General features: G+C 37.6%; 2 protein-coding genes across 7 annotated transcripts in view; one reads left to right on the top strand and one right to left on the bottom strand.

Moving 5' to 3' along the window:
* LOC117296420 (calpain-9-like) overlaps nucleotides 1-17,227 on the top strand; it is a 42,557-nt gene extending 25,330 nt beyond the window's left edge. For 2 of the 6 annotated variants that reach the window (XM_033779329.1, XM_033779339.1), the window contains exons 10-21: nucleotides 2-216; nucleotides 676-718; nucleotides 1,826-1,849; nucleotides 5,184-5,267; nucleotides 5,753-5,810; nucleotides 7,474-7,503; nucleotides 11,768-11,829; nucleotides 12,391-12,459; nucleotides 13,173-13,251; nucleotides 13,978-14,094; nucleotides 14,702-14,754; nucleotides 15,332-17,227. In XM_033779329.1, coding sequence (XP_033635220.1) covers nucleotides 2-216; nucleotides 676-718; nucleotides 1,826-1,849; nucleotides 5,184-5,267; nucleotides 5,753-5,810; nucleotides 7,474-7,503; nucleotides 11,768-11,829; nucleotides 12,391-12,459; nucleotides 13,173-13,251; nucleotides 13,978-14,094; nucleotides 14,702-14,754; nucleotides 15,332-15,358 — 861 coding nt within the window. In that variant the 3' untranslated portion in view covers nucleotides 15,359-17,227. Of the gene's footprint in view, nucleotide 1; nucleotides 217-675; nucleotides 719-1,825; nucleotides 1,850-5,183; nucleotides 5,268-5,752; nucleotides 5,811-7,473; nucleotides 7,504-8,345; nucleotides 8,361-11,767; nucleotides 11,830-12,390; nucleotides 12,460-13,172; nucleotides 13,252-13,977; nucleotides 14,095-14,701; nucleotides 14,755-15,331 lie in introns of all 6 variants that reach the window. The other 4 variants (XM_033779356.1, XM_033779347.1, XM_033779374.1 and 1 more) reach the window with 4 other exon arrangements.
* Nucleotides 17,228-20,314: 3,087 nt separating this feature from the next.
* Nucleotides 20,315-26,411, bottom strand: LOC117296444 (axin interactor, dorsalization-associated protein A-like). Its single transcript, XM_033779387.1, has 11 exons — nucleotides 26,312-26,411; nucleotides 25,401-25,575; nucleotides 24,927-24,990; nucleotides 24,736-24,789; nucleotides 24,457-24,511; nucleotides 23,960-24,032; nucleotides 23,293-23,417; nucleotides 22,688-22,810; nucleotides 21,757-21,879; nucleotides 21,145-21,262; nucleotides 20,315-20,678 (listed from the first exon to the last, which is right to left on the bottom strand). Exons 2-11 carry the CDS (start codon nucleotides 25,505-25,507, stop codon nucleotides 20,582-20,584), a joined length of 939 nt encoding a protein of 312 aa, XP_033635278.1. The 5' UTR covers nucleotides 25,508-25,575; nucleotides 26,312-26,411; the 3' UTR covers nucleotides 20,315-20,581.
* Between the last annotated feature and the right edge of the window lie 8 nt (nucleotides 26,412-26,419).

Consider the following 26,419-nt stretch of genomic DNA (forward strand, 5'->3'; position numbering starts at 1 on the left):
GTACAAAGACGGCCAAAAGACAGAGAAGCTGCCCAAGGATTTCTTCCTGCGCAACGCCTCCAAAGCTCGCTCAGACACCTTCATCAACACCCGTGAGATCATGGGACGTTTCAAGATGAAGCCCGGTCGCTACTGCATTGTCCCCTCTACCTTTGAGCAGCACAAGGAAGGCGACTTCTTGATTCGCATCTACAGCTTGAAAAAGGCCTCTTCAGTGTAAGTCTGAACAACAATGACACATTCACTTGATTATCAGTTTCTATAACTCTGTACACTATTTTTGTTTATTAGTTAAGACAAAAATACAACATTAGAAAGCAGTACAGAAGACCTTCAATTACAATCAGCAATTTTTTTTAGCAGGGGTGGGATTAGATACATCCCTTTGTAATGACTGGTGCTTAAAACTGGCACCTTAGACCGGCACCTTAGACCAGCCTACATACCGAGTCATCCTGTTTTGTTTTATTTACTCAACATCATTACAGTTCTCCTATCTCCTGACGACAGGCAGAGTAACCTGTCCAAAACTTTGAGTCCTTTTGTTCTTCTCAGAACCACCATCACTCCAAAGAGATCTATCTGCAAAGTGTCACCGCAAATTTCTTATGTTAATCATTACAGTTATGACCAAGAAACTTAAAGAAACTTTTTTCTTTTTCTTTTGACGTACAGAACTCTTGAAGACAAGACTGGCGTTGTGGATCTTCCTCAACAGGTAAGAAGAGCAACATGTGTTATGTATTGTTATTGTGTAACGGGTAGACAAACAGATTGTGTATAGGAACGCAAGGCTGCTACATCAGCATGGTCAGCGACATAGCTCTCTTTATAATCAGTGGTGATATAAAGAGTCTACAACTTTTGAAGTATAGCACCCGATTTATGCGGGAGTTTCAGCTACAGACCAAGTAAGACAAATTTCAGACTTTTATCTGGGCTTATAAGTCCTTGTATAAAGTAATCCTGCTTTTGTATCTATTTCTGTCCATTTTGAGAACACTGGTCCTAAGTCTTAATCCCAGATGGAATACTCAAAGGTTTGAAATGCCAACGTTTTAACATATCTTGTTAAACATTTTGATCCTGTATTCCAGACTTTCTTGTCAGCAATGACTCTCACCCATGCCAATAGGATATTGATAACATATTTCAGGATTTTATAATTATTTATTTTTTCTTTGATTCTTTACATTCTGACCCCTTAATAAGGAGTCAAAATGTAACTAATGTCTTCTTTAAGACTTACCTTTTAGACAAAGATACATTGGAGCTAATCTCTCTGGCTTGTATATTTTTTTGGCAGGAGTAAAACCAAAACTCCCAAATTCTTTTTGTTAGAAATCCTCATTATTCCTCCAGCATCCCCCACTCAACACCAACATGTTTGGCTGTAAATAAGTTTGGTATGCCCTGTCCAGTGATGAGAAATTATTTGGGCATGCATCCCTAGTTAACCCAAAGCCATACAATTCCTGAATAGGATTTCTTTGCAGGGTCTGGGAGGGTTTGTTTTTTGTCAGTACTTATTTTCTACTTTCTTTCTTTAGCCGACTCACTTGTTTTGAAACAGTCATAATCTATATCTAGTAGAAAGATGATGATAACAATGTCTAAAATCCATAATAGTTCACTGCTTATGCCCCTTTCATGCTTAACTCTGATATTCACTTAGATTCTGGAATATTTGTCTAACTTTTACATATTTATTGTAGTACTCCTAGTTAATATAGTCCACTAACAACTGAATGATTGATTCACCTTTTGTGCACATTGTCGTTGCACTTGTACCTTTTTTCACCACCTTATGCTTAACTCGTTGTAGCCGAGATCTCAGCAGGTTGCCAAGGTAACAAAAAGCTTAGTGCATTTATAATCATACATTTCAAGGGCATGGTCAATCAAAACCATTTTGCACAACATGGCCTTTCTCCATTTTCTCGTTTTACCCAGCAGTAATGTTCTTCACGACATTTTACCAACTCTGTGCTTACGAAAAAAATTTGGTATTACATTAGTCTTCACCAATTTTTTTAAGATACCAAATTAAATAACCTCAGCCTCTCAACCTTGTCCAGTAAAGATCTTCATGGCTGGCCATACTCTGTGTTTTTTTAAAGCTGAATAGTTCTTGGTTACTGCTAAGCAAATGTCTACATTGCTTAGTACCTGGGCCCAATTTCATAGAGCTGTTTACCAAAGAAAATAACCTAAGCAAAACAAAATTATGCTTACCAGAAAAAGGTTAAAAGCCAAAACACCATGTCACGTGTACAGTTTGTGGCTGGTATCCTGCTCATTTCTGCTTAAGCAGCTCTATGGAATAGACCGATCCATTAAGCTCCGCCCCATTGCATATTGACCAATCACTATGCAACGAAGGTCCGACAAATAAAGTCTGACATGCGTGCACGCGCGGCAGAGTTGTGCAGAAAGGCCTTGGAGAGGCTCACATGTTCTTGCTTACTCGTGCGTCGTGGGCAGAGCCTAATGGATCGTTCTATTGGGCCCATGTCAAAAACACACAGACCTTTACTCTGTCTTGACATGAATTTGTGGAGTCATGACGAAGTGACTGAGAATGATTTGCACACATTCAATCAGTCTGTATTGATCTCGGGAAGCCTTATTTTAGGGAGAAATTTTACATTCACTTGAGGTAATGCATGGAGCACGGAACATAGTTCATGTCCAGCATTACACGGTTGCACTCATCATCTGGAATGTTATGGCCCTTTTATTAAACCAGGGCTTCAGTCTGTATTGATCTCGGGAAGCCTTATTTTAGGGAGAAATTTTACATTCACTTGAGGTAATGCATGGAGCACGGAACATACTTCAAGTCCAGCATTACACGGTTGCACTCATCATCTTGAATGTTATGGCCCTTTTATTAAACCAGGGCTTCAGATTCACCTTTGACATCACCTCTGATATCTGTCAACTCGCCCCTGGAAATCAGATATGAGTGACACTCAATGCCAAAAGCTGCCACTTTCTGCCAAACCTCAAAGCTCAAAAAGAACACTCGATTTGCTGCCTTTAATGCAAGTATTTCTTAACATACAAAGTGTTTAAGGCAATCACAATATGTTGATATAATGCCTGATGTTAAGACTGTCTTCCCTTTGAACACCATTTCATTGTTTATCAGAAGTGCTCGTTTTTGGTATGGGGTGTCACATAATGCTCCATGAATTTGTATTGAATTTACTTTTCTATAATCTCATATCGACACAACTACTCCTCATACTCTATTTCAGATCACTGCTTCTCAGACATCACAGGTTTATTCAGCTCCCAATCGGGTCATATATCATCTTCTTCTCATCCTAACCCACTAATCTGCCTGTTTTTTCCTCTTCTCTGCTGCCTTCTTTAAAGGCAGTGGACACTATTGGTAATTGTCAAAGACCAGTCGTCTCACTTCGTGTATCTCAACATATGCATAAAATAACAAACCTTGAGCTCAATTGGTCGTAGAAGTTGCGAGGTATGAATGAAATAAAAAACACCCTTGTCACACGAAGTTGTGTGCTTTCAGATGCTTGATTTCGGGACCTCAAATTCTAAATCTGAGGTCTCAAAATCAAATTCGTGGAAAATTACTTCTTTCTGGAAAACTGCATTACTTCAGAGGGAGCCGTTTCTCACAATGTTTTATACTATCAACAGCTCCTAATTACTCGTCACCAAGTTGGGTTTTATGCGAATAATTATTTTGAGTAATTACCAATAGTGTCCACTGCCTTTAAACAAAACAGATTTATTCAATGAAACTTACTTTGATTAATCACATGCAGTAAAAACAGGCTGCTTTCTTGTTCATATTTTGACTCTGAATTCTAATGACTTCATGGTGACAATAACAATGTAACCATTATTTGCCTGTTTCTCATCATGCCTGTTTAATCCGTCATCCACTAACAATAATGATATATGTCTTTTGAAAAGCTCTATTCGTCATTTGAAAAATCTCGTGTTGGACTTTTAAACGGCAGATTTGAGACTGATATCCTACATGGGGATTCTGTCCCTGTATGGTAAATTAACATGGACATAAGGAAATGGTGTCACAAGAGGGCGCTATCATGCAAAGTATCAGTACAATTTGCAGTAATGGTGGACAGAATCTCTAAGGGACAGAATATTGAATGCAGTGTGCTTATATATGTTAAAATTCAATGCTCTTTTTTTCGAGTGTGAAGAAGAGGCAGAAAAGTTAAATAGTCGGGGTACTCCGTCGACCCTGTGGCCTTCTTTCTCTAGATTGTTTGTAAACTTGTGTTGCTGCATTGGACTTCTGTTATAATATGACTAATGATCTGTTTCCAAATTGTGCCCCTGGTGGCCGAAAAAGAGAGATATTGAGTGAAGTGTTTATAATAATTTCCATGAATACAGATAATGGAGTGCAACGTAACAATTAAACGGCCGATGTTTGACTTGCCTGTAGGTGCTGTGTTTTCAGAACTATTATGTGTGACTATATTTAACAGTCTCAGCAAAGCAGATTCATGAGCAGAATCTTTTGTGATGTTTAATGCCAACTGACTAAGCAGTTTTGTGCATGCCCAAAGGTTTTCAGTGTTGTGCTGTTTTCCTTTTTTAAAAACGTGGTTCAGCATTGGTTTTAAAGCTCGATTCAGGAAGTAACTTCATTTTAAATCCTTTTGAAGAAGAGCAGAATTTTCAGTCTTTTCCACTGAAAGTTACAATCATAAAAATGAGACAAGTGAAAGGATTTCTTGAAAGAAAAACACAATCCTGATAATTTTCACAATTCCTGTTTAAAGAAAGCTGCAAGTTTCACTGGCAATTTATAGAAAAACAAAAAACAATAACATAAAGCAGAGATGTGAAGAAATGTGGTTCTAAAGCAACCAAGTTGAGGGTAGTGCATTCTGCTCTACCAGCCAGGCTCTGAATGGATGATACCCATACCTGCATCCTTACAAACTGTTAAGGGGTAACACTGTTTTAGCCCCAGGAGTAGGTGGCAAATTTACCACGGTGACAATTGATTTGGGCCCAAATCAGTTAAGTGTAACCCTCAACTTGAAGTGGTCTTGTGATGTCGTGCGTTATCCATTTAAAAAGAAAGACCAATGCTGTATCACACCTGTTTTTTATGTTGATTGATTATGAAATCGTTGACAGTATTGTCCGAAACTTATTCACAGCCGGAGCCCACCAAGGAAGCCTCAGCTGCTGAGATGGAGATGAAGGCCAAGTTCTTTGACTTCTTCAAGAGAATCACAGGAGATGTAAGTCAAGTGTCTCAGTTACAGTCAATTGGAATTAGAAAGGAATGTGTGTATTGAAAGTGCTTCCGTGTTGTTGTGTCAGGAACGCACAGTCCACTCGACTCATCAGCATCTGGTGTTGTCAGATAGGCAGGCATCATGTTCTTCCCATTTTAGTCTGATTTCAAATTTTGTTTGCCCTTGGGAAAATTGTGACTGAATAGCCTTTTTAGCACTATACAAAACTGCTGTGACATCACAAGCCCAAAATAGCACCATCACTGAGGTCAGTGAAGACCTATAATTGGCTGAGTTTTGTGTGCGGCGCATACACGTGTGTCCATTGTTCGACCTCAGGGATGGTTGCCAATGGTCATCAAACAAGATGAACATTTCCACAAGGCAGTATACCTAGTTCACTCTGTACACACAGCTCGCTCTGTAATTGACAATGAAAATAGCAAACTATAAAATACCCATGAAATTTGACTTGATACTTTTGACAGGACATGGAGGTAGATGCAGTTGAGCTGAGAGAGATTTTGAACGCTGCACTGAAGAAAGGTAAGCCTCATCCCCTAAACCCCCTTGCAATACATTATAAATTTTATTTAGGTCTTGCTAAGGGAGGCCGTGATATTAGGATGTTGGCACATTTGGGAAGGAGTATGTTGATGAACGCACCCATAATTTCACAACTTCATAATTTAAAATTCCTTTTATCAGCAAACTTCAGACTTCATGTTGTCAATGCAACCATCAGTAGCCCTATAACCAAGTGCCAAGTCCATCTTATAGCCCAGGGAAACATTTTGTTTGCTCATTGTGCCTTTTTGTTATACAGTAGAAAACGCATTACAACCCCAAAACATCAACAAATAAGAATATGCATTTAAGCAAAGAGGTGCCTAGCCACAGTCATTGCTGCTGTTTTTGTTACAAGGACGCCAAGAGTTTTTACAAGAGCATCAAATGAGCAGCAAATACATATTGCAGATCTTGTGTTGGACAAAGTCAATACGCCTTTCTTAATATTTATGCATGATGTCATTGTAATCCTGACTTACTGGATCCGGCACTGCGCTGGTCGCCTCGATTTGGGGTACATCAGAAGCCATGCATAAATATTGGGAAAGGGCCAAGAAAAGTTAATTGTTTGGTGCTAAAACTGAGCAAGGTTCACTGTTGTTAGACTCATTTTGTTGGGAGATAAAACGTCATGGTACTTTAATTGAGATATTTATCATGTTTTCATGGAAACATTAATCATGTTTACGCCATTTTTATTTTGTGTAAATGTTGTTCCATGGGAATTTTATGCTACTATGTTTGGTAGTCATTGCTTAGGAAAACGCATTCATGATTAGGACATTGCTAGAGAAAATACACATTGACATTAAAAATGCACTGCTAAAAATGGTATTCTTGAAATAAGAAAAACTTTTTCTAGGTAGTGACACAAGAAATATTTTCTCAAAATAAGATGTTTTTCTTGTTTCAAGAATACCATTTTTAGCAGTGTGATGAGAAGGGCCAGTGTATGCAAATCCCTTTTGAATCCATAGAGAAATTGAAATTTGTGGATTTATGGATTAATTTATATTCTTTAAGGTAATGTCGTGTTTCACACATAAATTAATCCCAAATAATAAAAAAAGTGAACCGTATTTTGGTTTCTATAATAGTTTTGTAGTTTCATATTGTATTTCAAATTGAGCTTTTGTGTGACTAGGCTCATTCATAACAAATGTAAAGTTAGGGACCTAGTGGGACCTAGTGTGTGTAAAATTTTGCTTGTAAACTAAAGGGAAGAACATTCTCAGGCAATCAAAAAAAAATGGAAGAGTCATGTGGCATCTGGATACAAGGGATTTGCATACATCGCCTACATTATTATATATAATGTAGACTCTAAAGGGTAACTGGTAGACACAACCGTACATGACCTCAGTGTATATTAATCATCGGTTATGAGGTCAAGTAAGGTTGCAGCTACTGGTTACCGTTTAGAGTCTCTCCCAATTTAAATTTAAAGAAGCAATACATATCAAGTCATGATATCATTTATTTTGTACTGATATTTCTAATGACGCATGTTGTTATTTCCACCATTCTCCACCAAACTCTTTTCTCCCCCCTCATACCAATCGGAATGCCATCTTTAATATGGGGGTAACTTTGCATGTGAATGCTTTGCATCCATAACCTGACCATCCCATCATCGTAGAATGTGAAAGTGGTGAGAAAAACCTAACCGGTAGACAAAACTGGCATTTTTGTTGTAGCTGCGTACAATGTACATGTAGCATCTTGCTGTGTTGCTGTGTACCCTGTTAAAAAAACAGCTGCTGTGTTAGTTTGTAGCTGAAGTAGCAAGCTCTCCCACTGTGTAGAGCTAGAGTGTTGTTTAAAAGTGTTATTTATCAAGCAGGAAGCTACAATCGAGCAGATTTTGTTGATGGAGATCTTGTTACTGCAGAACTGGTTGCCGCATTTCTTGTAGCTGCAAATCGTGTTGCTGCATAAATTGTTGCCCCAAATGTTCTTGCTGCAGATCTTGTTGCCGCAGATTTAGACTTTATTGCCGCAGATCTAGAACTGGTTGCTGCAGATCTTATTGCCACAGACTTTGTCGCTGTAGAATTTGTTGGCGCAGATCTTGTTGCTGCATAACTTGTTGCCGCAGATCTTGTTGCTGCATAACTTGTTGCCGCAGATCTTGTAACTGCAGATCTTGTTGCTGCAGATATTGTGAGTCCAGGTAGAATAGAGAAAGAAAGAGAAATCCCTCAACAAATTGTTTCGCACCCTGTCGCACCCTTATGCACTGTTCTATGACAAACCGCTGCTTGTAGCAAAAATGAAGATCTTTACGTTGAAATGTATAGTATAGAAGTAATTGCCTTGCATGAGGACTGTCTGACCTACATGTACAGGTTGACCTGCTGTATGACCCCGGTATGACCTCGTACATGTACATGTGTTTGACGATGCATGGTCTTTAATGTCTTTGTTTTCACCCCTCCTTCCATTCCATTCCTCTTTATCCTTGAATATGTTACCCCTTCACCCCTATTGCATGTGAATCCGGCCTGATAGAGATGAGATCGTCCGGTGAGATATAAAAAAAGGACTAATATACACTCAGTCCATGCTTGTTTTTTATTTGCTATACCCGGGATGCTTAATGGTGGTGTTGGTGGTTGGAATCTTAATGTTCTTGCTGTGACTAATCTTAAACTTGACTATCTTGAACCTTTTCCTTTCTTACCTCTTAGTAGTTTATTATTTATAGACGTTTTATTTTTGATGGAATGATCATCTAAAGTTCTTAAGAGTTTTTTTGTTTAGCTAGAACCATTTGAAGTTTTGAAGTTTTGATTCTCAGATTCCTTTCTAAATAACATGATTAAAAAAATCACTTGACTGCATTTTTGGGGCACATAAGCTTCATATAAAGGCACTTGTATTAGGCATGATATTCTTCCTACTTTTTTCTGATTTAAAATTTCAAAATTAAGATTTATATATGTATTTCAGAGCAATCTTGGCTGATTTTGTTGTGATTGTCTTTCAAAACAAAGAAGCTTGGTCTAAGTCAAAAGACATCAGGTCATACTTTTTTGAGAGAGAGTTTGGCTGTTGCCGTTTACAACACACCACTGTGGGGGGCTAGTTACAAAGATGGGAAAAAGTTACCAACGGAAAAATCAAACAACAATACAACAAGAGTGATTTAAAAAAGATGTAGGTCACAGCTTACAGATTTAATGAGTTTGTCAGGGCAAAATATTTTTATTATACCTGCTTTTAAGCACCATGTACTTTGATTTAAATATGATGAACTATTTAACAAACGTTCACTACCAGCAAGAAAAAAACAACCCAAAGTAAAAAATATTGAATGTATTTTTTGGCAAGGATTATGTTTTTGAATCTAGAACATTTGCTGGGTAAAGCCAGTTGGCTTTTAAAAAGATAGTGGATAAAGTTGTTATGTTTGTCAGTAATTCATATCCCTGTGTTGGTGGTTGATTCCTTTTGATGGGAACTAACTTTTTAAAACATACTTTGTCATGAAAAGATTTATTTTTTTCGACAGTTGTGTGTTGAAATGTAATATTTTGAGGTAAATGCTAACATGCACAAAGTGATACTAGGTATGGTCTGTCACAATGTGTTTTTCGCACCTGTTGTACAGTAACCCTCCCCAAACTTCCTGTAAATATTTGTTTGGTAACACATTCCTGGCTTCCTTGGTTTGGTTTGATAAGTTTTAACTGTATTACCTGCAGCCGATCTCACGAAACGCTAGGATTAATCCTACTTTGAGTTTGGATGAGTAACTCATCCTAACTTAGGATGGGTTCAATTCATCCTAACATCCAATGATACGGAACTTAACTCGTCCTAAGTCCTAAAATTAATCCTAAGTTATGAAGAGTTTGGTGAAATCGACGGCTGTTCTTAGTTTGATAAGTTAACTGTATTCCCTGGTCTTAGTTTGATAAGTTAACTGTATTCCCTGGTTTTAGTTTGAAAGCTAACTATATTTCCTGGTTTTAGGTCGTGAGTTTGAATCCCACTCAAGTAATATGCCTTTCCACAGGACTCGGGGAAAAGTACTACTACAGAGTATGCAGTGCTTTACACACATCAGTGTTTGGATTAAACTAAATAATATACCTTGTTTAATTTGGGGGGGGGGGGGGTTCACATGAAGTCAGAGTTTGTAAACTTTGTGCATACAGATAACTGATGGTTGCGGTGTGACTCTGTTGATGATATCCTTATCATTAAAAAAGAAGAACAAGATTGACATAAAGAATAACTTGTGCGTACAACCATTTAAAAATCTCTTCTAGGAGAAGTGATGGTTCTGAGAAGAACCGTTGTGTTCTCAACGTTCCAAACAGTGTACTCTGCTCACTCCAGAAGAATTTGATACAGGATGACTGCAAAGTGGTCTACTGGTCAACTTGAATTCATTATTGTAGAATCTGTCAAACTCAAAATCACCTCATCACGGTTTTTTGTTTTTGTTTACTCACACATTTTGTTTTGATACTAACCGCTCATGAATAACTCGTTGATATTGTTATTGTTTATCCTCTACCCCATCCTTAACCATTGTTCCAGCTGACAAAAAAAAAACCTGAATCAGTGTGCTCAAATAAACTAAACATGTTCCTTTTAGTTTATTCTTTGATAGATTATTTAGGAAAACTGCAAAATTGCATTTGTCTGTTTGTGTTTCTAAAAATGGCTTCTCTGTGAGTTTCAATGTTGCGCAGATGCTTTAGAATTTTTTTTTTTATAAAAGCAGCATCTTTCTATTAGAAAATAATAGAAAAAAAAGTGAGCTATCTATAGACTTTTTCATTAAATTTGCTTACTAATGTTATACTGCTGGAGGTAAGTTCAGTGAATGTGTTTGTTTATATTAAAAATAAAAACTTTAAGAACTATAACAGTTCCATTTCTTTGTTGTTACTGTACTACCGGTACTGTTGTTGTTTCAACTGACATCAATACTTCAAATGACATTGAATATTTTGAGGTCACAAGGGCAATCCAAATATTTGTCCTTTTCGATCGGCTGATATTCATTTCCTTTTGAAGGGAAGGTATGGCATTGTGCTTGCTTTGACTTCCAGGAGGTACAAACCTGTCAAATAGTCTTCATCTTAACTCTGGGGTTTGTGGGCAATCGTGAATAATAACTGCATGGTTTGAGACTAACATTATAATAACTTTGACCAAAAAGCAAAACTAATACAAGTACATTCCATCTATTTTATTTGGATCAAGCCTTTTATTCAGCAGGTTGGATAGTTCTTGTCAAAAACACAACCTTATTAAGATAAATTATAATGTAATCGGGGTCCAATTTCATAAGCGCAACACAATTTCACTTACCAGAATAAGCTTTCCGTCCAAAATACAATTCACACATACCAGTTTGTAACTGGAATTCCTGATTAATTTCACTTACCAGAAAATGATTAAAGCCAGTGGACACTATTGGTAAATGTCAAAGACCAGTCTTCTCACTTGCTGTATCTCAACATATGCATAAAATAATAAAACTGTGAAAATTTGAGCTCAATTGGTTGACGGAGTTGCGAGATAACTATGAAAGAAAAAAACACCCTTGTCACACGAAGTTGTGTGCTTTCAGATGCTTAATTTCGAGACCTCAAATTCTAAACTTGAGGTCTCGAAATCAAATTCTTGGAAAATTACTTCTTTCTCGAAAAACTACTCCACTTCAGAGGGAGCCGTTTCTCACAATGTTTTATACTATCAACCTCTCCCCATTACTCATTACCAAGTGAGGTTTTATGCTAATAATTATTTTATGTAATTACCAATAGTGTCCACTGCCTTTAAGCAACATTTACTGCTGGGGTAGCTTTATAAAATTGAGGCCTGGTTTTTGACCATTGTACTTTCAGTAAGTATGTGTTACCACAACGTGGTTTTAATTCCCTTTTTAAAATGTGGTTTCCGTTGAACAGAGTTGACAGGAAGTGACGGTTTCTCTCTGGAGTCCTGTAAGAGCATGGTTGCCTCAAGTGACGTATCCTTTTACAACGGCCAAAGATGGTTTATACCTCGATATGCCACAATATTTGTACGTAGAGATTAGAACCATAGCCCATTATTCAATAAGAAAAATGGTGAAAACCCAATAAGAGAAATGGTGAAAACCCAATAAGAGAAATGGTGAAAACCCAATCAGGTAGGGACTGAAAACCCTATCCACATGTAAGGTTCGGTCTGAGGTGGAATTTGAATCGATGTCCACAGAGGTAAAAGGCAGGGAAAGAAACCACTGAGCCCCTGGTCAAAATCCTCACTGGCAAGCTGTGGCACTGATTGACCACACATATAAATACAAGGATAGGAAAGTGTGGCATTGGTTACTTCACTGATTTTTGTATAGCATGTTGGAGATTTTGAGGCATCTTGAAGTATGCACCTTTAGGGGGTTTTGCATTATTGACTTATTTTAATATATTGTATCTGTTGATAAGTTTGACTTTGTTACGTTGTGAACTGTGTCGACTTTCAAACGTGGAATTGTGATGTTACTATCATGTACACTGTATTATGTTTTCCTGAACAGCTGATTTTTTAGAATGATCGTTCCGGTAAGCTTGGCTTCGAGGAATTCCTGGAGTTGTGGAACGGCATCCGAAAGTGGAAGGTGAGCTTAAACTATTGTACAGATTGTTGCCATTGACCGTCTTAAAGGGATGCTGCGGTGAATTAAAATAAAACAGTTAATTTTGCTGTCAATTATTTCTGATATATGTATTGAACCTCAATAAAATGTGTTTTGTTTTTTCCCCGACATATCTCACTTGCGTAATTAGCTAATAAGTCATGCCCCCCCTTTTGTGGATTGTTACCGCCCCCCTACCATCGACGTCTTGTCGGGAATTCAAACATATCGTCAGCCAAAAGAGTCTGGTCCCTAACTACACACGCCTAGGTACCAGGCCACACAGTGCACACGTCTCTATTTGCACACAGCCAGGGGCCCCGACGGCTCGGGTTCCCGACATGACGTGACGTTTATGCCCCTATTAGGGGTGGGGTGGGTTCCCCTAATCTCTTGAAAACCATTTTTAAAATACTTGCGCATTTAATAAAAAATAATTATTTAAAAATATTTCAGGTATAAAAAGTCATATTTAATGGTTTAAATTATTTAAAAAAAACACTGCAGCCACCCTTTAATAGAGAAGGGGTTGTGCCTGTGGTGTAGTGGAGCTTCTTTAGTTGCGGTTGAAGTGTTATGAATCGCTCACATTAGTCTTTAGGGATATGACCTTTGTACAGGGATGTTCACACCCCATTTTTGGTGAAGGTTGATGATAGTTGTATTGACGATGTGCTTCATTATTTTGTTTGCAGATGGTGTTCGCTCAATTTGACAAGGACAGATCTGGGTCTTTCTCTGCCTATGAGTTGCAGCTTGCCTTGAATGCCATTGGTGAGTTGAAACACTTTATTCATAGGTATTAGTTTTGCGTCTGGATAAAGAATATAGATGCAAAACTAACATATATTAAACTGCTGCTGACACATAGGATTCGAACAGCTTCTAGCCAATGGCCTTAATAGCCTGTCTCGTAAGGGTTAGGCAAATGCCTGTGTATGTGTCTGGGCGACTCTTTCCTTGATATGTGTTATGTTGTTAATGTTTGCTGTTTGGGACACTTTGCACAGGCGTCTTAATATTTTAGTTCTTTGCAGGCCATTGACAAGACTAATATCAAGTTATCATTTATATCTCTGCTCATTTCTATTCATGTATATATATTTTTGATATTGAGTTTTTTTTTATTGTTTAACTGTTAAAGGCAGTGGACACTATTGGTAATTACTAAAAATAATTATTAGCATAAAACCTTACTTGGTAACGAGTAATGGGGAGAGGGGTGCCAGTTTTGTCAACTTAGAAAATGGCCGCCTGTGGCATGCCGGAGCACACATGTAGGCCAGTGCGCTCTCTAGTTCTTATATAACTCTATTGCTTAGGCTTACTTTTCCATTTTGATTATTTTACTGTTTTATGTTATTGTTTGTATTTAGCGCCCTAATAAATGTTGTGGATTTTTCTGGCTGTATAAGTTTTTTAAAGTTTTTTTTATAACTGTTTTCTTTTAAGAATGGAAATATTAACACTTTCAATGGAATTGTTTTGAACCTCTTACAGGCTACAGGGTAAGTACCAAGACTCTCGGAGCCATGGTGCTGCGCTTTGCCAACACCAGTGGACAGATCGAATTTGATGATTTCATCTGCTGCACCGTCAAGCTGAAGCATATGATCGGTAAGTCTAGATCGGGACAACTTTCTTCGCAGTTTGCTAACAACCAAAACAAGGCAACCAGACAACCTGTGCATCATGTTTTGCACTTGACTGGTGCCCTGTATTACTAATATCTACTTATTTAACTGTATTACTAATATCTACTTATTTTGGTTGGCAGAATGAGGGAATATCGTGCTGTTTTGTACATGGCTAATCTTTGTGATGCAGACGCGATTGCGCGTCTGCTTAGTGTACAACTCTATGGCCTTTGCCAACCAGTAGGGTCTGTACGCATGCGTGAATGTAATTAGCATATTTCATGGAAAGGGTCCATTGAGGATGTGTTGTTTGGTCTTTCTGTGGAGGCATGATTGCAATCAGGTGGTCATTCTTTTGCGAGCCAACCATGCCATGCCTATATCTTTGATGAATTCACCTTTGCTGTCTCTCACAAGGGCACCAAGGTATGTTTGGTTGTCAACTTCATTTAGTTGCACACTGCTACCTGTTTAGTCTCTATAGTAGCAGACCATGAAGCTGGGCACTGAGGAGGCCAGCGTCAAACAACTCTTTACCATTGTCTGTTGGTTTCTTATTTTGTGTCTTCTGTCTTTTCCTCTCACAGAGTCCTTCTTGGACAACGCACGTGGATCAACCGCACAGTACAGTATGGATGAGGTAAGATATCCTTTGACTATTTCTGGCATATTTTCCTTGTATCATCTAAACCTTGGTTTAAACACGGTGCAGTATGTACATTTAGATTGAATAGTGCATTTAATGCATACAAAATATAGCACATATTTCTGGCGGACGCATAAGTAGATGTAGGGATTTACTGCCTTGAACATTGCACGACTGATTGTGTGCATTCAAGTAAATAAGACTGGGAGAGTAAACTGTATTTAAAAGAGTTTTCCAAAATTATGTGTGAAAATAAGTTTAGCACTGGACCCGGAGAACAGTGGTTCGTCTATTCCAAATTTCAGTAGTTTTGTTGCTTCTTCTGACTTGCCTGTCTTTGTTTTTCAGGGGTTAAGTTCATAGCGCTCTATGTTGTAAAGTGTTTTTGTTAACAGTCAAATGTACTCTTTAAATGAAATTAATTATATGCTTACTTACAATTTATATCGATATCTGCTATAATCTACTGTTTTTAATTATTCCTTACACAAATTGCATTTACTGTAATTGTGGATGTCCTTGGGAAATACATGTTGTAATGAATTGAATTGAAATCTTTTCTACCATGTAGTTCCTGGCTATTGGAATGTACTCTTAAGCTGTCTATACGCTGTATGACATCAATTGTATGCTCCTAGCAGTGCCATGAAGACAATCCGGTGAACTCAACCTTGTACAATTTCTTCAAGTAGAGAAAGTTTTCAACTTTTTTCTTGTAATTTCAGATTATTATTAAAGATCCGTATTAAAATATTGTCATTCTTCATGAGGTATTAATCCAAAACTTCCGTCTATGCATGAGTACAAGAGAGTCTCCATGATACAATCTGCATGTTAGTTTTGTTTATTTTCTGAGAAGAAATTCTTGTTTAGGTTATGTTAAGTTTTATAGCAGACTCTAATTCAAAATCTTGGCCTGTGGAGTATCAGTGCATTAATTGATGAAGTCAATTTTGTGCTCATTTCGCCTTCAACGATGAAAATTCGTCATAAAATGGAATTCCTGGCTGTTTTCACCATTTTATCTAAATGCAGATTGTATCTTGTCACTTTCGAAAATCTATTTTTCTGTCAGTCTGTGTTAACTATACATTTGAATGTACTATCGTTAAACATTATTAATAAAAACAACATACATAGGTTTAGCCTTCCGGGATTATTGGGTAATGGTGTTCAAATTGAACATCTTTATGGTGGTAGGGACTTACTAAGTAAAGTTAACTGCCGAGCTTTGGACCCCGGAGGTGTCAGCGATATATATTTTTGAGAACTTAATGAACGCAGTTTTACTTTATCTGGAGGGTACTTGCATTCAATAACTTGCTATGCTTGGCTTGTCTAATTTTCATGACTAAAGAGCTGTCAACTGAAAGGCCTATCAATATATGTGGAGAAATGTTGAGATACTTTGTGGTTTCCCCCTTTTCAATGTTGAAGATGCACATTAAAGATGTATTCAAAAATTTATCATATTAAAGGTTTTTGTATTTTAGAGAGAATCATGTATTGGAATAGCCCTTTATCATGCTCACGCCATCTTGGTCATGTTCCCTATGCACAGTTATGATTGTAAGTGTGGAAAATTAACATGCGAAAAGGGACCAGACTGTTACACTTCCAATCGCAGATCCAGTCCGAAGTAAATGACTTTAGCTACGACTGTTGGTGGGAGTGATTCTGTTGAAAAATAGAACTTTCAGCAATTTAGCCTTGGCCAACAGCCATTACCAGACATGGCTTCAGTTAAGCTGTGTGTAGTGAGGAGACAAAAAAACTCAAGATGGCTTCATCAAGATAACTTTACAAGAACTTGAATGTATCTTTACTTTTTTATGATAACAAGATATTATACATAAATTGTGGTGTACTTTTGAGTGCGTAGAAAAAACAGTCTGCTCGTAGTATTAATCTTCACATAAAAATTTAGGGTTTGAAAAATCACTTAGTTGACCAGCATGTAGCTGTATGTTATAACTTTTTTATATATATAAATGAATACTATTTTGATTATTTTTGATTTGAGGTGGTAGATTTTGTGTTTGTGTCATGCTAACTTTTCCTTTTTCGACAGCTTGATGTGTATGAAAGCAGTACTATCCCACAGACCTTCTTACTACCTGAGCATTGTTGTGAATTTACTTGGTGCTGCTGATCAAATCTTCCATCTTCCAATTTTTTTTGTCACCCCACCTTTTTGCATCATTGCAATACTTTGAAATAACTTATATTTTAATGGTTAGCATTTTACAAATAGCTGTGTTATGTGGATTAGATCCATCTGAATGCTGAACAAAACTAACAGTAAATACAGAGAAACATCTTTGGGTTTCCTAAGAATTTTTTGAAACGGAATTGGACGGGAAGTTGTATGACTCATGTTAAGAAAAAGAAATGGAGGGAAAAATATTGCAGTTTTCAAGTACTTTATGAATTTGATTGGTTGTGAACAGGAACAAGAAAGGTTAAGGAAAGTTTATGGATTGATCATGGTTTGATCATGGATATTGGAAAGATTAAACAATACATTTGGTCTCGGATGAATTTGATAAAACGTTTGAATAAAATTAAATCGGTATATGGGGATTATGTAGTTTTGTGGAATCAACATTTTGTCATTCATAATTTTATATTTAATCAGGGTATTCATAATTTTGGTGTTTGAAGAGGAAGTAACATTTAATCTTGAATTTTTTAATTATTTCAAAATGTCTAGCTGAAGATAAATATTAAGGTACATTGCTATTCTTTAGTTTATTCAGCTTGTAGTTTATGTGCTTTCAGAGATCAGTACGATACCAAAATTAGTTGGCCTATTTGTATGTATTAGTGTTGTTACAAAAAATAAGGTAGTAAGTCAGAAATTACATTTAAAAACGCTTTGTGTTCAAACTGTACATCTCAAAAACCATTAAGACAGCATAAAAATCGCATATCAATGAAGCTTCAAGCAATCCATATTTCATGTCTGTATTTTAGTTAGATATACCAATTTGTTTGAATTTTCAATCCATAAAACTCAGAGACAACTCAAGTGAGCTCTTTAAAAAAAACGTTGAACAGAAACAAAGCCACATTCCGGCTTTAAGCTGTTCAGGGGGAAATTTGGCTCGCAATACGATTTACATGAACCAGTCAATATGTATTCAGACTGGTGGCTCAATCCTGTCTGCTGAGCAGTCCTCGCTTATAAAAACATCTCAGTGATAACGTGATGTTGCAAACACTTTGAAATAAAAATGATACCTTAGGTGTGCTTGTACCACAGGAGCCTTTGCACAATGTTGTGGTAATAATACACTGCAGGCAACCACTGATGTGTGCATTAAATACATGGTACAATAGACCCTTCCCATGAAATATGTAAATTGCACATAGCGTGTGCGCACTAACGCTTTGGTTGGCAAAATGAGGGAAAATCGCGCTGTTTTGTACACAGCTAATGGGTGCATGACGCACACGCGATTGCCTGTCTACTTAGTGCAGAACTCTATGTTGTTTGCCACTCCAACAGGGTCTCTACGCATGCGTGAATGTAATTAGCATATTTCATGGGAAGGGTCCAATGTTTTATTGCTGTACAAAACCTCAGGATTAATAATAGAATTATGTTATAATGAAATTGATCCAATTCTGCTGGTTTATTCCTGGAAAAAGAAATTCTGGTATTCATTGGTACTAGGGCAGAAATTGGTTTTAATTTACTGCATTTTTGTTCGCTTCTGTAGTGGAAAGATGGAAAGGTTTCAAGACCCTACCATTGCTGTTTTGAATAAGAGCCTGGATGGAGTGAGTGACATTTCAGGTCAAGTCATTACAATTTCACATGTAAACTTACAAGACAAACATCTTGTTTATTACGCATTATTTTTTACAAGACAAACATCTTGTTTATTACGCATTATTTTGGGAGAGGAAATAAAACAAAGCGAAAAAAAAAAAAAAGTAATTAAGAGTACCTCAGAGTATGTCATTTTTAGATAATTTTGTTTGTACAATTGACAAGTATTATGGGTGGCATTACTGGGTTCTTATGGCACTTTATCACACCCCTAGGGGCGTAAAAAAGCATTAATTATTTGTTTTTCAACAGAATAAGAAGAGCTGTGATTAAATGCGAGACCCATTTTTACAGGGCATTCATGTTGTCCTAGTGGTTTCTCTCCACGCCTTTCACCTTACCCGGACTGTATCCTTACAAGGATTTATTTTTTTAAGTCCCTACTGGGGTGGCCGAGTAGTTCTTGGGTACGAGTACTTTGGCCATTGAGTACGAGTACAAGTGTCCGAGTTTTGAGTATCAAGATATCCCAGTAGTGAGTACAAGTGTCCGAGTTTTGAGTATCAAGATATCCCAGTAGTGAGTACAAGTGTCCGAGTTTTGAGTATCAAGATATCCCAGTAGTGAGTCCAACAATCGAGTACCAAGTATTTTGGTATCCAAGTACAGTAGAACTAGTAACTTTATACCACAAAATATAGCTAAATGAAGTATCAACACATTATTATTTTGTTTTTTAAACTTATTTCTAGATGACATGGCCATTTTGCAATAACTTTCTTTTAATTTGACAAAATTAAAGACAACTTCCATTAAACCTTTTCCCATTGCTTTTATTCCTCTATTGCTTAAGAGCGATAGCATAAATGTACATTGACACAAAATTAATTTAGACATACTTCTTTATGCAGTACATGACTTCGAGTACAGGTTGTTCTACAGTCAAGCATGGAGTATAGCTGAGTATGGTTATTTTGCCCGCTAAGTCGGCCCTTCCGTAGCAAAACAGCCCAACTCAAAATTTTTTGTTTTTTTTTAAAACAAGATCATGTCTTGGTAATTTGAGGGCACTTTTTCTATTTCAAAGTTTCAAATGTATGTGTAGATGTGAATACAATAATTTCTAACTTGGCCCTTCTTTACACTTTCTTACCGTTTTCTGACAAACATTTGTCTCTGTTTTGCCATGGTAGGGCCATGGTATGAGTGCCCTTCAAGTAGTACTGAGAAGTACTCAATTACAAGTACCAAGAACAAGAACTGCACCACTGAACTTTATATGATATTTTGACTGGTAATTGGTCTGCAAAGATTGGCCCGCATTGACTTGGGTAGCACTAGTATCAAACACTGACAAATTGTTTACAAGAGCTAACATAAGGAATACAATATATACAATTGTGCTAGCACCTTAAGAGTTGATCCACTACCATTACACTTTAACATACTAAAAAAACATAAGTACACCCCAGATTATATTTTTACTGAATACAAAATTATTTCTCTTCATTTCAAAGTAGCTATTTGAAGAGGGGTACGAACAAGGCCTCATTGGTGAACATATGCTATACACAAATTATAATGAATTTCTTTTTATAAAGATTATTCGAACTTGATGCAATGCAATAATGAGCAATTCATGAAGTCCAAAACCAGAGAATTAACTTTTAAAATTGTCATGGTGATTTTGAGGTGGTTATAGACCTTATGCATTGACGTCATCCAGCCGCCATCTTTGAGGTCAAACGGTGACGAAACAATCGAAACGCACATAGATTGGCCAATGAACAACCTCCTTTTGACCTTAAGGCGAGGGCACCGTACTGAAATGACGTCATGTGCATAAGGTCTGTTGTCCTTTGGGGTTCGTCACTTCATCATAGTCATAATAATTGGGGGTTCAATTCATCCTATTAGCTTAGATAATCTCAGAGGCCCCGAGTAGTTTGGACGGAGTCAAAATCGCCTAAATATCACCACGGAGGAATGTTGAATATCTGTTTGGCTTTATACACGTGTAGTTTGTAGAGGAGTTGTCCATTACTAATCCGTTAAGAGCTGGAGATACAGATGTAGATACAGTGGCTTGGTGGTAAGTAAAGACAATTTCTTCCTCTTGAAGTCTGTGGGTTTCTCGTATCTGGCGGGACATAAAAAAGTTACAACAAAAGAAGTTACTCAATGGTAGGCCTACATGAATTCCATGGCGGGCAGTCGGGTTGGCTCAGTGGTTTCTGTCCCTGCCTCTCACTTCTGTGGAGTTCAAGCCCGGACTGGAGCCTTGCATGTCGATTGGGTTTTTCAGGCCCTACCTGACTGCGTTGGTTTCCCTATAGGGGGTGTCCTCTCACGTCTTAAATTGAAACTTCTTCATTGTCTTTTCTACACAAAGTTGGTGTGATGTTTCCATTGGGATGCTTTACGGACATAATAATGCAAATTCAGATTCACACATGTCTTAAATATGCCGGTGTTTTTTCTTCTTCTCGGGACTTGGAAAGTACTGAGAATACGGTGCTTAATACACATCTGTGTAAGGGTAAAATCAAAATAAATATGCATATTGATGTAACATTATAAACAAGATAATCCAGGGATAAACTTACAGTTCAATTACGACAGGTCCTGGTTTCAACTCGTCCATTTCCATGAAGGCAAAACACTTTGTGCTGATGGTGCGCTTTTTCACTTTGAAATGCTTGAACTCAAAGAAGATTGCAGTTCCTGCCAACATGAAATGAGTGAGTTTGTTGAGAGGATAATTCGTCTCGGTAAAATTATCAAGTCCAGGCCTCGGCGCGGGTTTAAACCACTAGTTGAAAACCTCTTCACCACACATTGATTCCCTTAATAATAAGCTGTTTTATGATTTGATTTGTAACCTTTAATGATAAACATTGTTGAGGCATTTTGACCAGCAATTGTGCATAGTGAAACATTAGCCCAAACAAGTTTTGTACACACTGAATATTTATATTGAGTAGCAAATGATGAGTTTTGAGTAGCAACGGGTACATTTTGTGTAGCATTTTGCTATTCTATACAAGTAAAATCCTCCACTGGCTTTAAATGACGATACTGAACAGCCAGATATTGAACACTTCATTCAACAAAACCCAACTAAGAACCAAGAACTTTTCCTTTAGAAATTAACAACCTAACTCCACGAAAAAAAGAAAATCTTAACTGTATGAATTTTACACTTGAACCCTTCTCACCCTTTGGCATTTTTTCTATTGGTCTCTGCATGTGTACGTCCACTCCAAACATAATGTAAGGGTCTTCTCTTTTTGTCGATACTGGCGTCTCTTGAGCTTTAGTAACATCTACACCTTTACTATCTGAGACACAATCAGAATGAGATTAGAGGTATCAATTGAGAGTAGTCCTTTTGTAGAATTATGCAAAGGTATCATAAATCTCTCTCTCTCTCTCTATAATCGACCGAGGTCGGAATCATGTTGAGGATTGCCCATCCGTGTCTATCTCTCATTAGGTTGGGAAGATCAGCTGGAAGCACCCCAATGTCCCTAGCAACTACATCTGTGCAGCTGAGCTATTGTCTTCCCCTGTTTCTCCTTCCATGTGTTGGTGACCAGGTGATAAGCTGAGAGACAGGTTTTTTGGTGTTTCTGCAATAGTGCCCTGGGAGTCTCAGACGATGATGTTGTACTTTGGTGGATAGTTTTGGTTCCTTACCATACAGTTCTGTATTTTGTGATGTATTGACTCCAGTGCACATTAATAAGCATTAATAATCCCGGTGTTCGCCATAGATTTTGAGTCTTTGCACAGTGGTTGGGGAAGAGTAAGGTCATTTTATTTGTTAGATCTGCTAAGTAGATGAGTTTCGGGCTTACTGTCCCTTGGCATTTCATAGCACTGCTAACCATAACTTTGAAAGTAGGTCAAATGCTGCGACCATGGCCTAATGTCATGAGGTCTTTTAGCACATAATCTTGCTAAGCACAGACAAATCTTGCTTAGCAGAATAGGTTATCGCCCAACATTCTATACTTACTTAGCAGAGACACATTAATTTGGCCCATTTGTGGCCAAAATAGAGAATTTGGGTATAAGCTTGTGGCTACTATGGCCTTAAAGGGGCTAAGTAACACCCATAAACCGGATACACATTGTTATAATTACCTTTAAGGGAGACTGTGATGAAGGGATCTAGGTAAGATGAGATGCTCTTTAAGCCGATCTTCTCTACTCTCACTGTCAGATTGGTCGTTCCCTTCTCATGTGGAATCATCGGAAACAACTTCCCTTTAAAATTGAGGAATGAAAAATCTGCTTTAAAGCAAAAGGAAAGGATTTCTGGCAAAAGTTGCCCTCAATGCCTCGATGTAAAAGATATTCTGAGAAAGTCAAAACTATTATAGTTTGGGGGCAATAATTTCCCTTTAAACGAGGGAAATTGAGGCTGCTTTTAAATCAAAAGGAACAGTTGTCTGGCAATGGTTGTTACCTTTAATGTCGTGATGTAAGAGGTATTCTGAGAAAGTGGAATGCATTCCTTTTGGGAAAATAATGCTGTTCAAAATAACAAAACATTGATGGGACAGCTCAGATTCATTATCTTCGGTGCACACTCTGCTTTCATATTAATAACCGAGTGATTTCTCTGCAATAGGTAAACAAAACTTCAGGAAAACATAGAACTTGCAACAAAGCTTTCCAAAGAATGGTGCAATTTTGAAGTACTTCAACAAGCTGCAGCTTCCTTACTAGTTGAATTTCCTCTTTACCTAATGGTTTAATTCCTGGTGATGTCACCGCTGCTGTTTTGGCCCCCGACTCCTCATTCTCTTGATCATCATCGATCTCATCTCCATCCAAGTCAAGCTCAAAGTTACCAGTCTGTGTTGTTGGTCTGTAACATTTAAAAGACAGGAACATTCCTAAATAAATTTCTTGTTGGAAAGAAAACTTTATCGTCATCTAATCTAAAATAGGAGTTGGAAGATTTACCCCCAAAAGAAAGCCACATGAATTAGTTCACTGCAGTCAAGTGATTAGATTGCAGTCCCTACAATCAAGTAATTAGACAAGGTTATGGGTTCGAATCCTACAAGCTAACCGCTGATTTCACAATGACTAGAAAAGGTACTGTTGTCTAGCTATTGAATCACAACTTCTTGATTTGTGCAATTCATAATCATAGATGTGAAACCAATGTTTGTATGAGGGAGATTGGCTGTTGCCAGCTTTGTGTGTATACCCCCTTGTGGGAGATTGCCGAGTTCCTATGAAGGAACCAAAATAATGGTTAACAATGACTAACTTCAAAAATTATGCTTTTAGCTTTGTCTGGGTGCCCTTTTTGACATGTTGCTTTATTCATTAAAACAAGCAAAACAGCTCAACTCCTTGACCCAAATTTAGCAGATTTTCCCCTCATTCTGCACCTCTCACCTGAATAGAGCAGCCTCAGCTGGAACAGCTACTGGAAACTCAGTCTGTGCACCGGAGAGTAGGGTTTCAAGAGCTTCACAAAAGAAGAGACAAAAATGTACAAGATATAAAGGAATTGAGCAATTACACCACTATTTTGTATGCACATTAATTAGCTGATGCTGTCCCCCCCACCAAAAAAAAAAACCACAAAAAAAACAATGGCCAATTTTATTGAGCTAATCAGTTCTACTGAAAAAAATAAACTAGCTGACTGGCAGTGCACTAATACCTAATGTTGGCAGTCAAACATTGGGCTAGAAATCTTTGCCATTCGGAATCCTCCAAAATCCTGTTAATGAATTTTGTTGAATTTGATGAGGCCAGGCACACCATCAGAGTTCAAACATTTGGGTGTTAAGTTTTTTTTTGAGAATTGCATATGCTGATGGCATTGGAATAGCTCCTGTCTAAAACACCAACTGCAGAGAGATCTAGGGCTGAAAGGACGGACCTACCCGAGTCCACTTTCTTGAGCTCCTCTAACGTAAATCCATCTGTGTCATGAGGCGACTGGAAAAAGCGAATAAGAAAGTTACATTAAAAAAACAAGATGAGTATTAAAAGCACATCTCATATTGTGATTGCAAGTTGTAAAGATCAGTGGACTGCTCTACATTTGCACGGATAAGTAAAAAGGGCAGGGCAGACAACCTGTATTCACTTATCAAGTAGAGTCAGAGACTTCCCAAAGACAAGTATGAATTCCCAGATCCTTTTGAAGTATCAATGCTTACCTGGAGAGCTTTGCTCCTAAGAGCCAAACATGCAGCGACCTTGGACAACGTTTTCTAGAAATAAAACCAACACAATACAAAAGCATTACAGCAAGCCCGAGCTTTGTTTCAGCATCGTGAATCCTCAAGTGATCATGTTTAAAGAGAGAAAACAAAATATAGAATGTCATTGCATGTACGATTATCCTCACCTTTTGATTGTCATTGAACAATGTGGCATTAAACGAAGACTCTCTTAGAATCTGTTTGGAAAGCCTGGGTAGATAAAGAGAATTCTGCAGTCAGCAAACAGTATGGATAATAAGTATGACTATTTGACACAGAGCATGGTTGATTCGGCATTGCAAAATTAATTTCATTCAGCAACAAATAAAATACTCAAAAAGCAGTGATTCAATTTCTCTCAGCACTTCTAGGAGATGGTTGGGGTGGGATGGATAGCAGGTTAGAGTGGGTGTAGCATGTCATGGGCATATACAACTTGTGTATTTTTTTCTTTCTGACACATCTGAAAACAAATGAACGTAAAGTTAAACCCTCTATAAGGGGAAAGAACTTCATTCAACAATTGTTATATTTGTCTTTAAATAAAATGGTAGGGACCCTGTGCCTCATGCTGATAATCATTACGTCGTAGATTAGCATAATTCATTTTGAATTCTCACATTTGATACTCGTCAACGGCTTCAACGAGTTGACCCCATGAATCATGGCCGATGCCTCTGGTCAAAGATGTCCTCCATCGGGCTAAAACTTTGTTCTTATCGCCCATAATCTTCACTCGTAGTAGAACTACACTGTTCCTTACTGAGTTAGTTGATGGGGAGACTGTGGGGGACTCTGTGGTGAAAGAAAAGAAGACGAAAGAATTAATCTACACAGTCTCAGAATAATCAATTGAACCCGGCCACTTTGTCCATCAATCACGCTAGTAATCCATCCAAGCTGTAGAATCTGATTTGTAACAGGGCCTCACTACAGTGATTTGTCGTAGACATTTATTGCACAGCTACACCTGCTGCCCCTGACACTCGACTATGCAATAATGACATATCATTATCAATTTTAAATTTTACCATTAACCATGTTAACTCTGTAGTGTTAAACGACAGTCTCTGCCATTTTGGGGGCAATTTTTTGTTGTCCTGTTTTTTATTAGTGAGCTCGTTCAATGTGTTGCAGGTTGATTCTGACAAAAATTTTACAATAATAAAAATAGAATTAGTACCAGTATTAGTAGGGTTGTATTTTGTATAATTATTATGACATGATCATCATCACAAAATTTTAACGTCACGTCACTCATATATAACATTTTGGCCTACCATGCCACTAGCCCCACTTGTGTGGCCAAGGATATCTGAATCCTTATCCTTGGCCACACAAGTGGGGCTAGCCATGCCACCAGTCATGCCAGTGTCCGAGTGTAAAATTACAAACAATATGCAACATTAACAACTAATCAAGTTGACTGTAGCCTGTAGGCTCTATGTACCGACGTATAGCTTAGTTTAGTTAGTTGAAATAATATACGAAATTATTTAAAGTTGTCGACCGTTTATTTTGTCAAACTTACATAACTTGTTCATTCGGTGTCCGAATATGCATAAGTTTCTTTATTTATTCCTTGCAAAATGTGTGCTTGACAGCTACCATGGCAGTCAGTAATCAACGTCTCCGATCA

Source organism: Asterias rubens, chromosome 1 (genome assembly GCF_902459465.1).
Source record: "Asterias rubens chromosome 1, eAstRub1.3, whole genome shotgun sequence".
NCBI classification, from domain to species: domain Eukaryota; kingdom Metazoa; phylum Echinodermata; class Asteroidea; order Forcipulatida; family Asteriidae; genus Asterias; species Asterias rubens.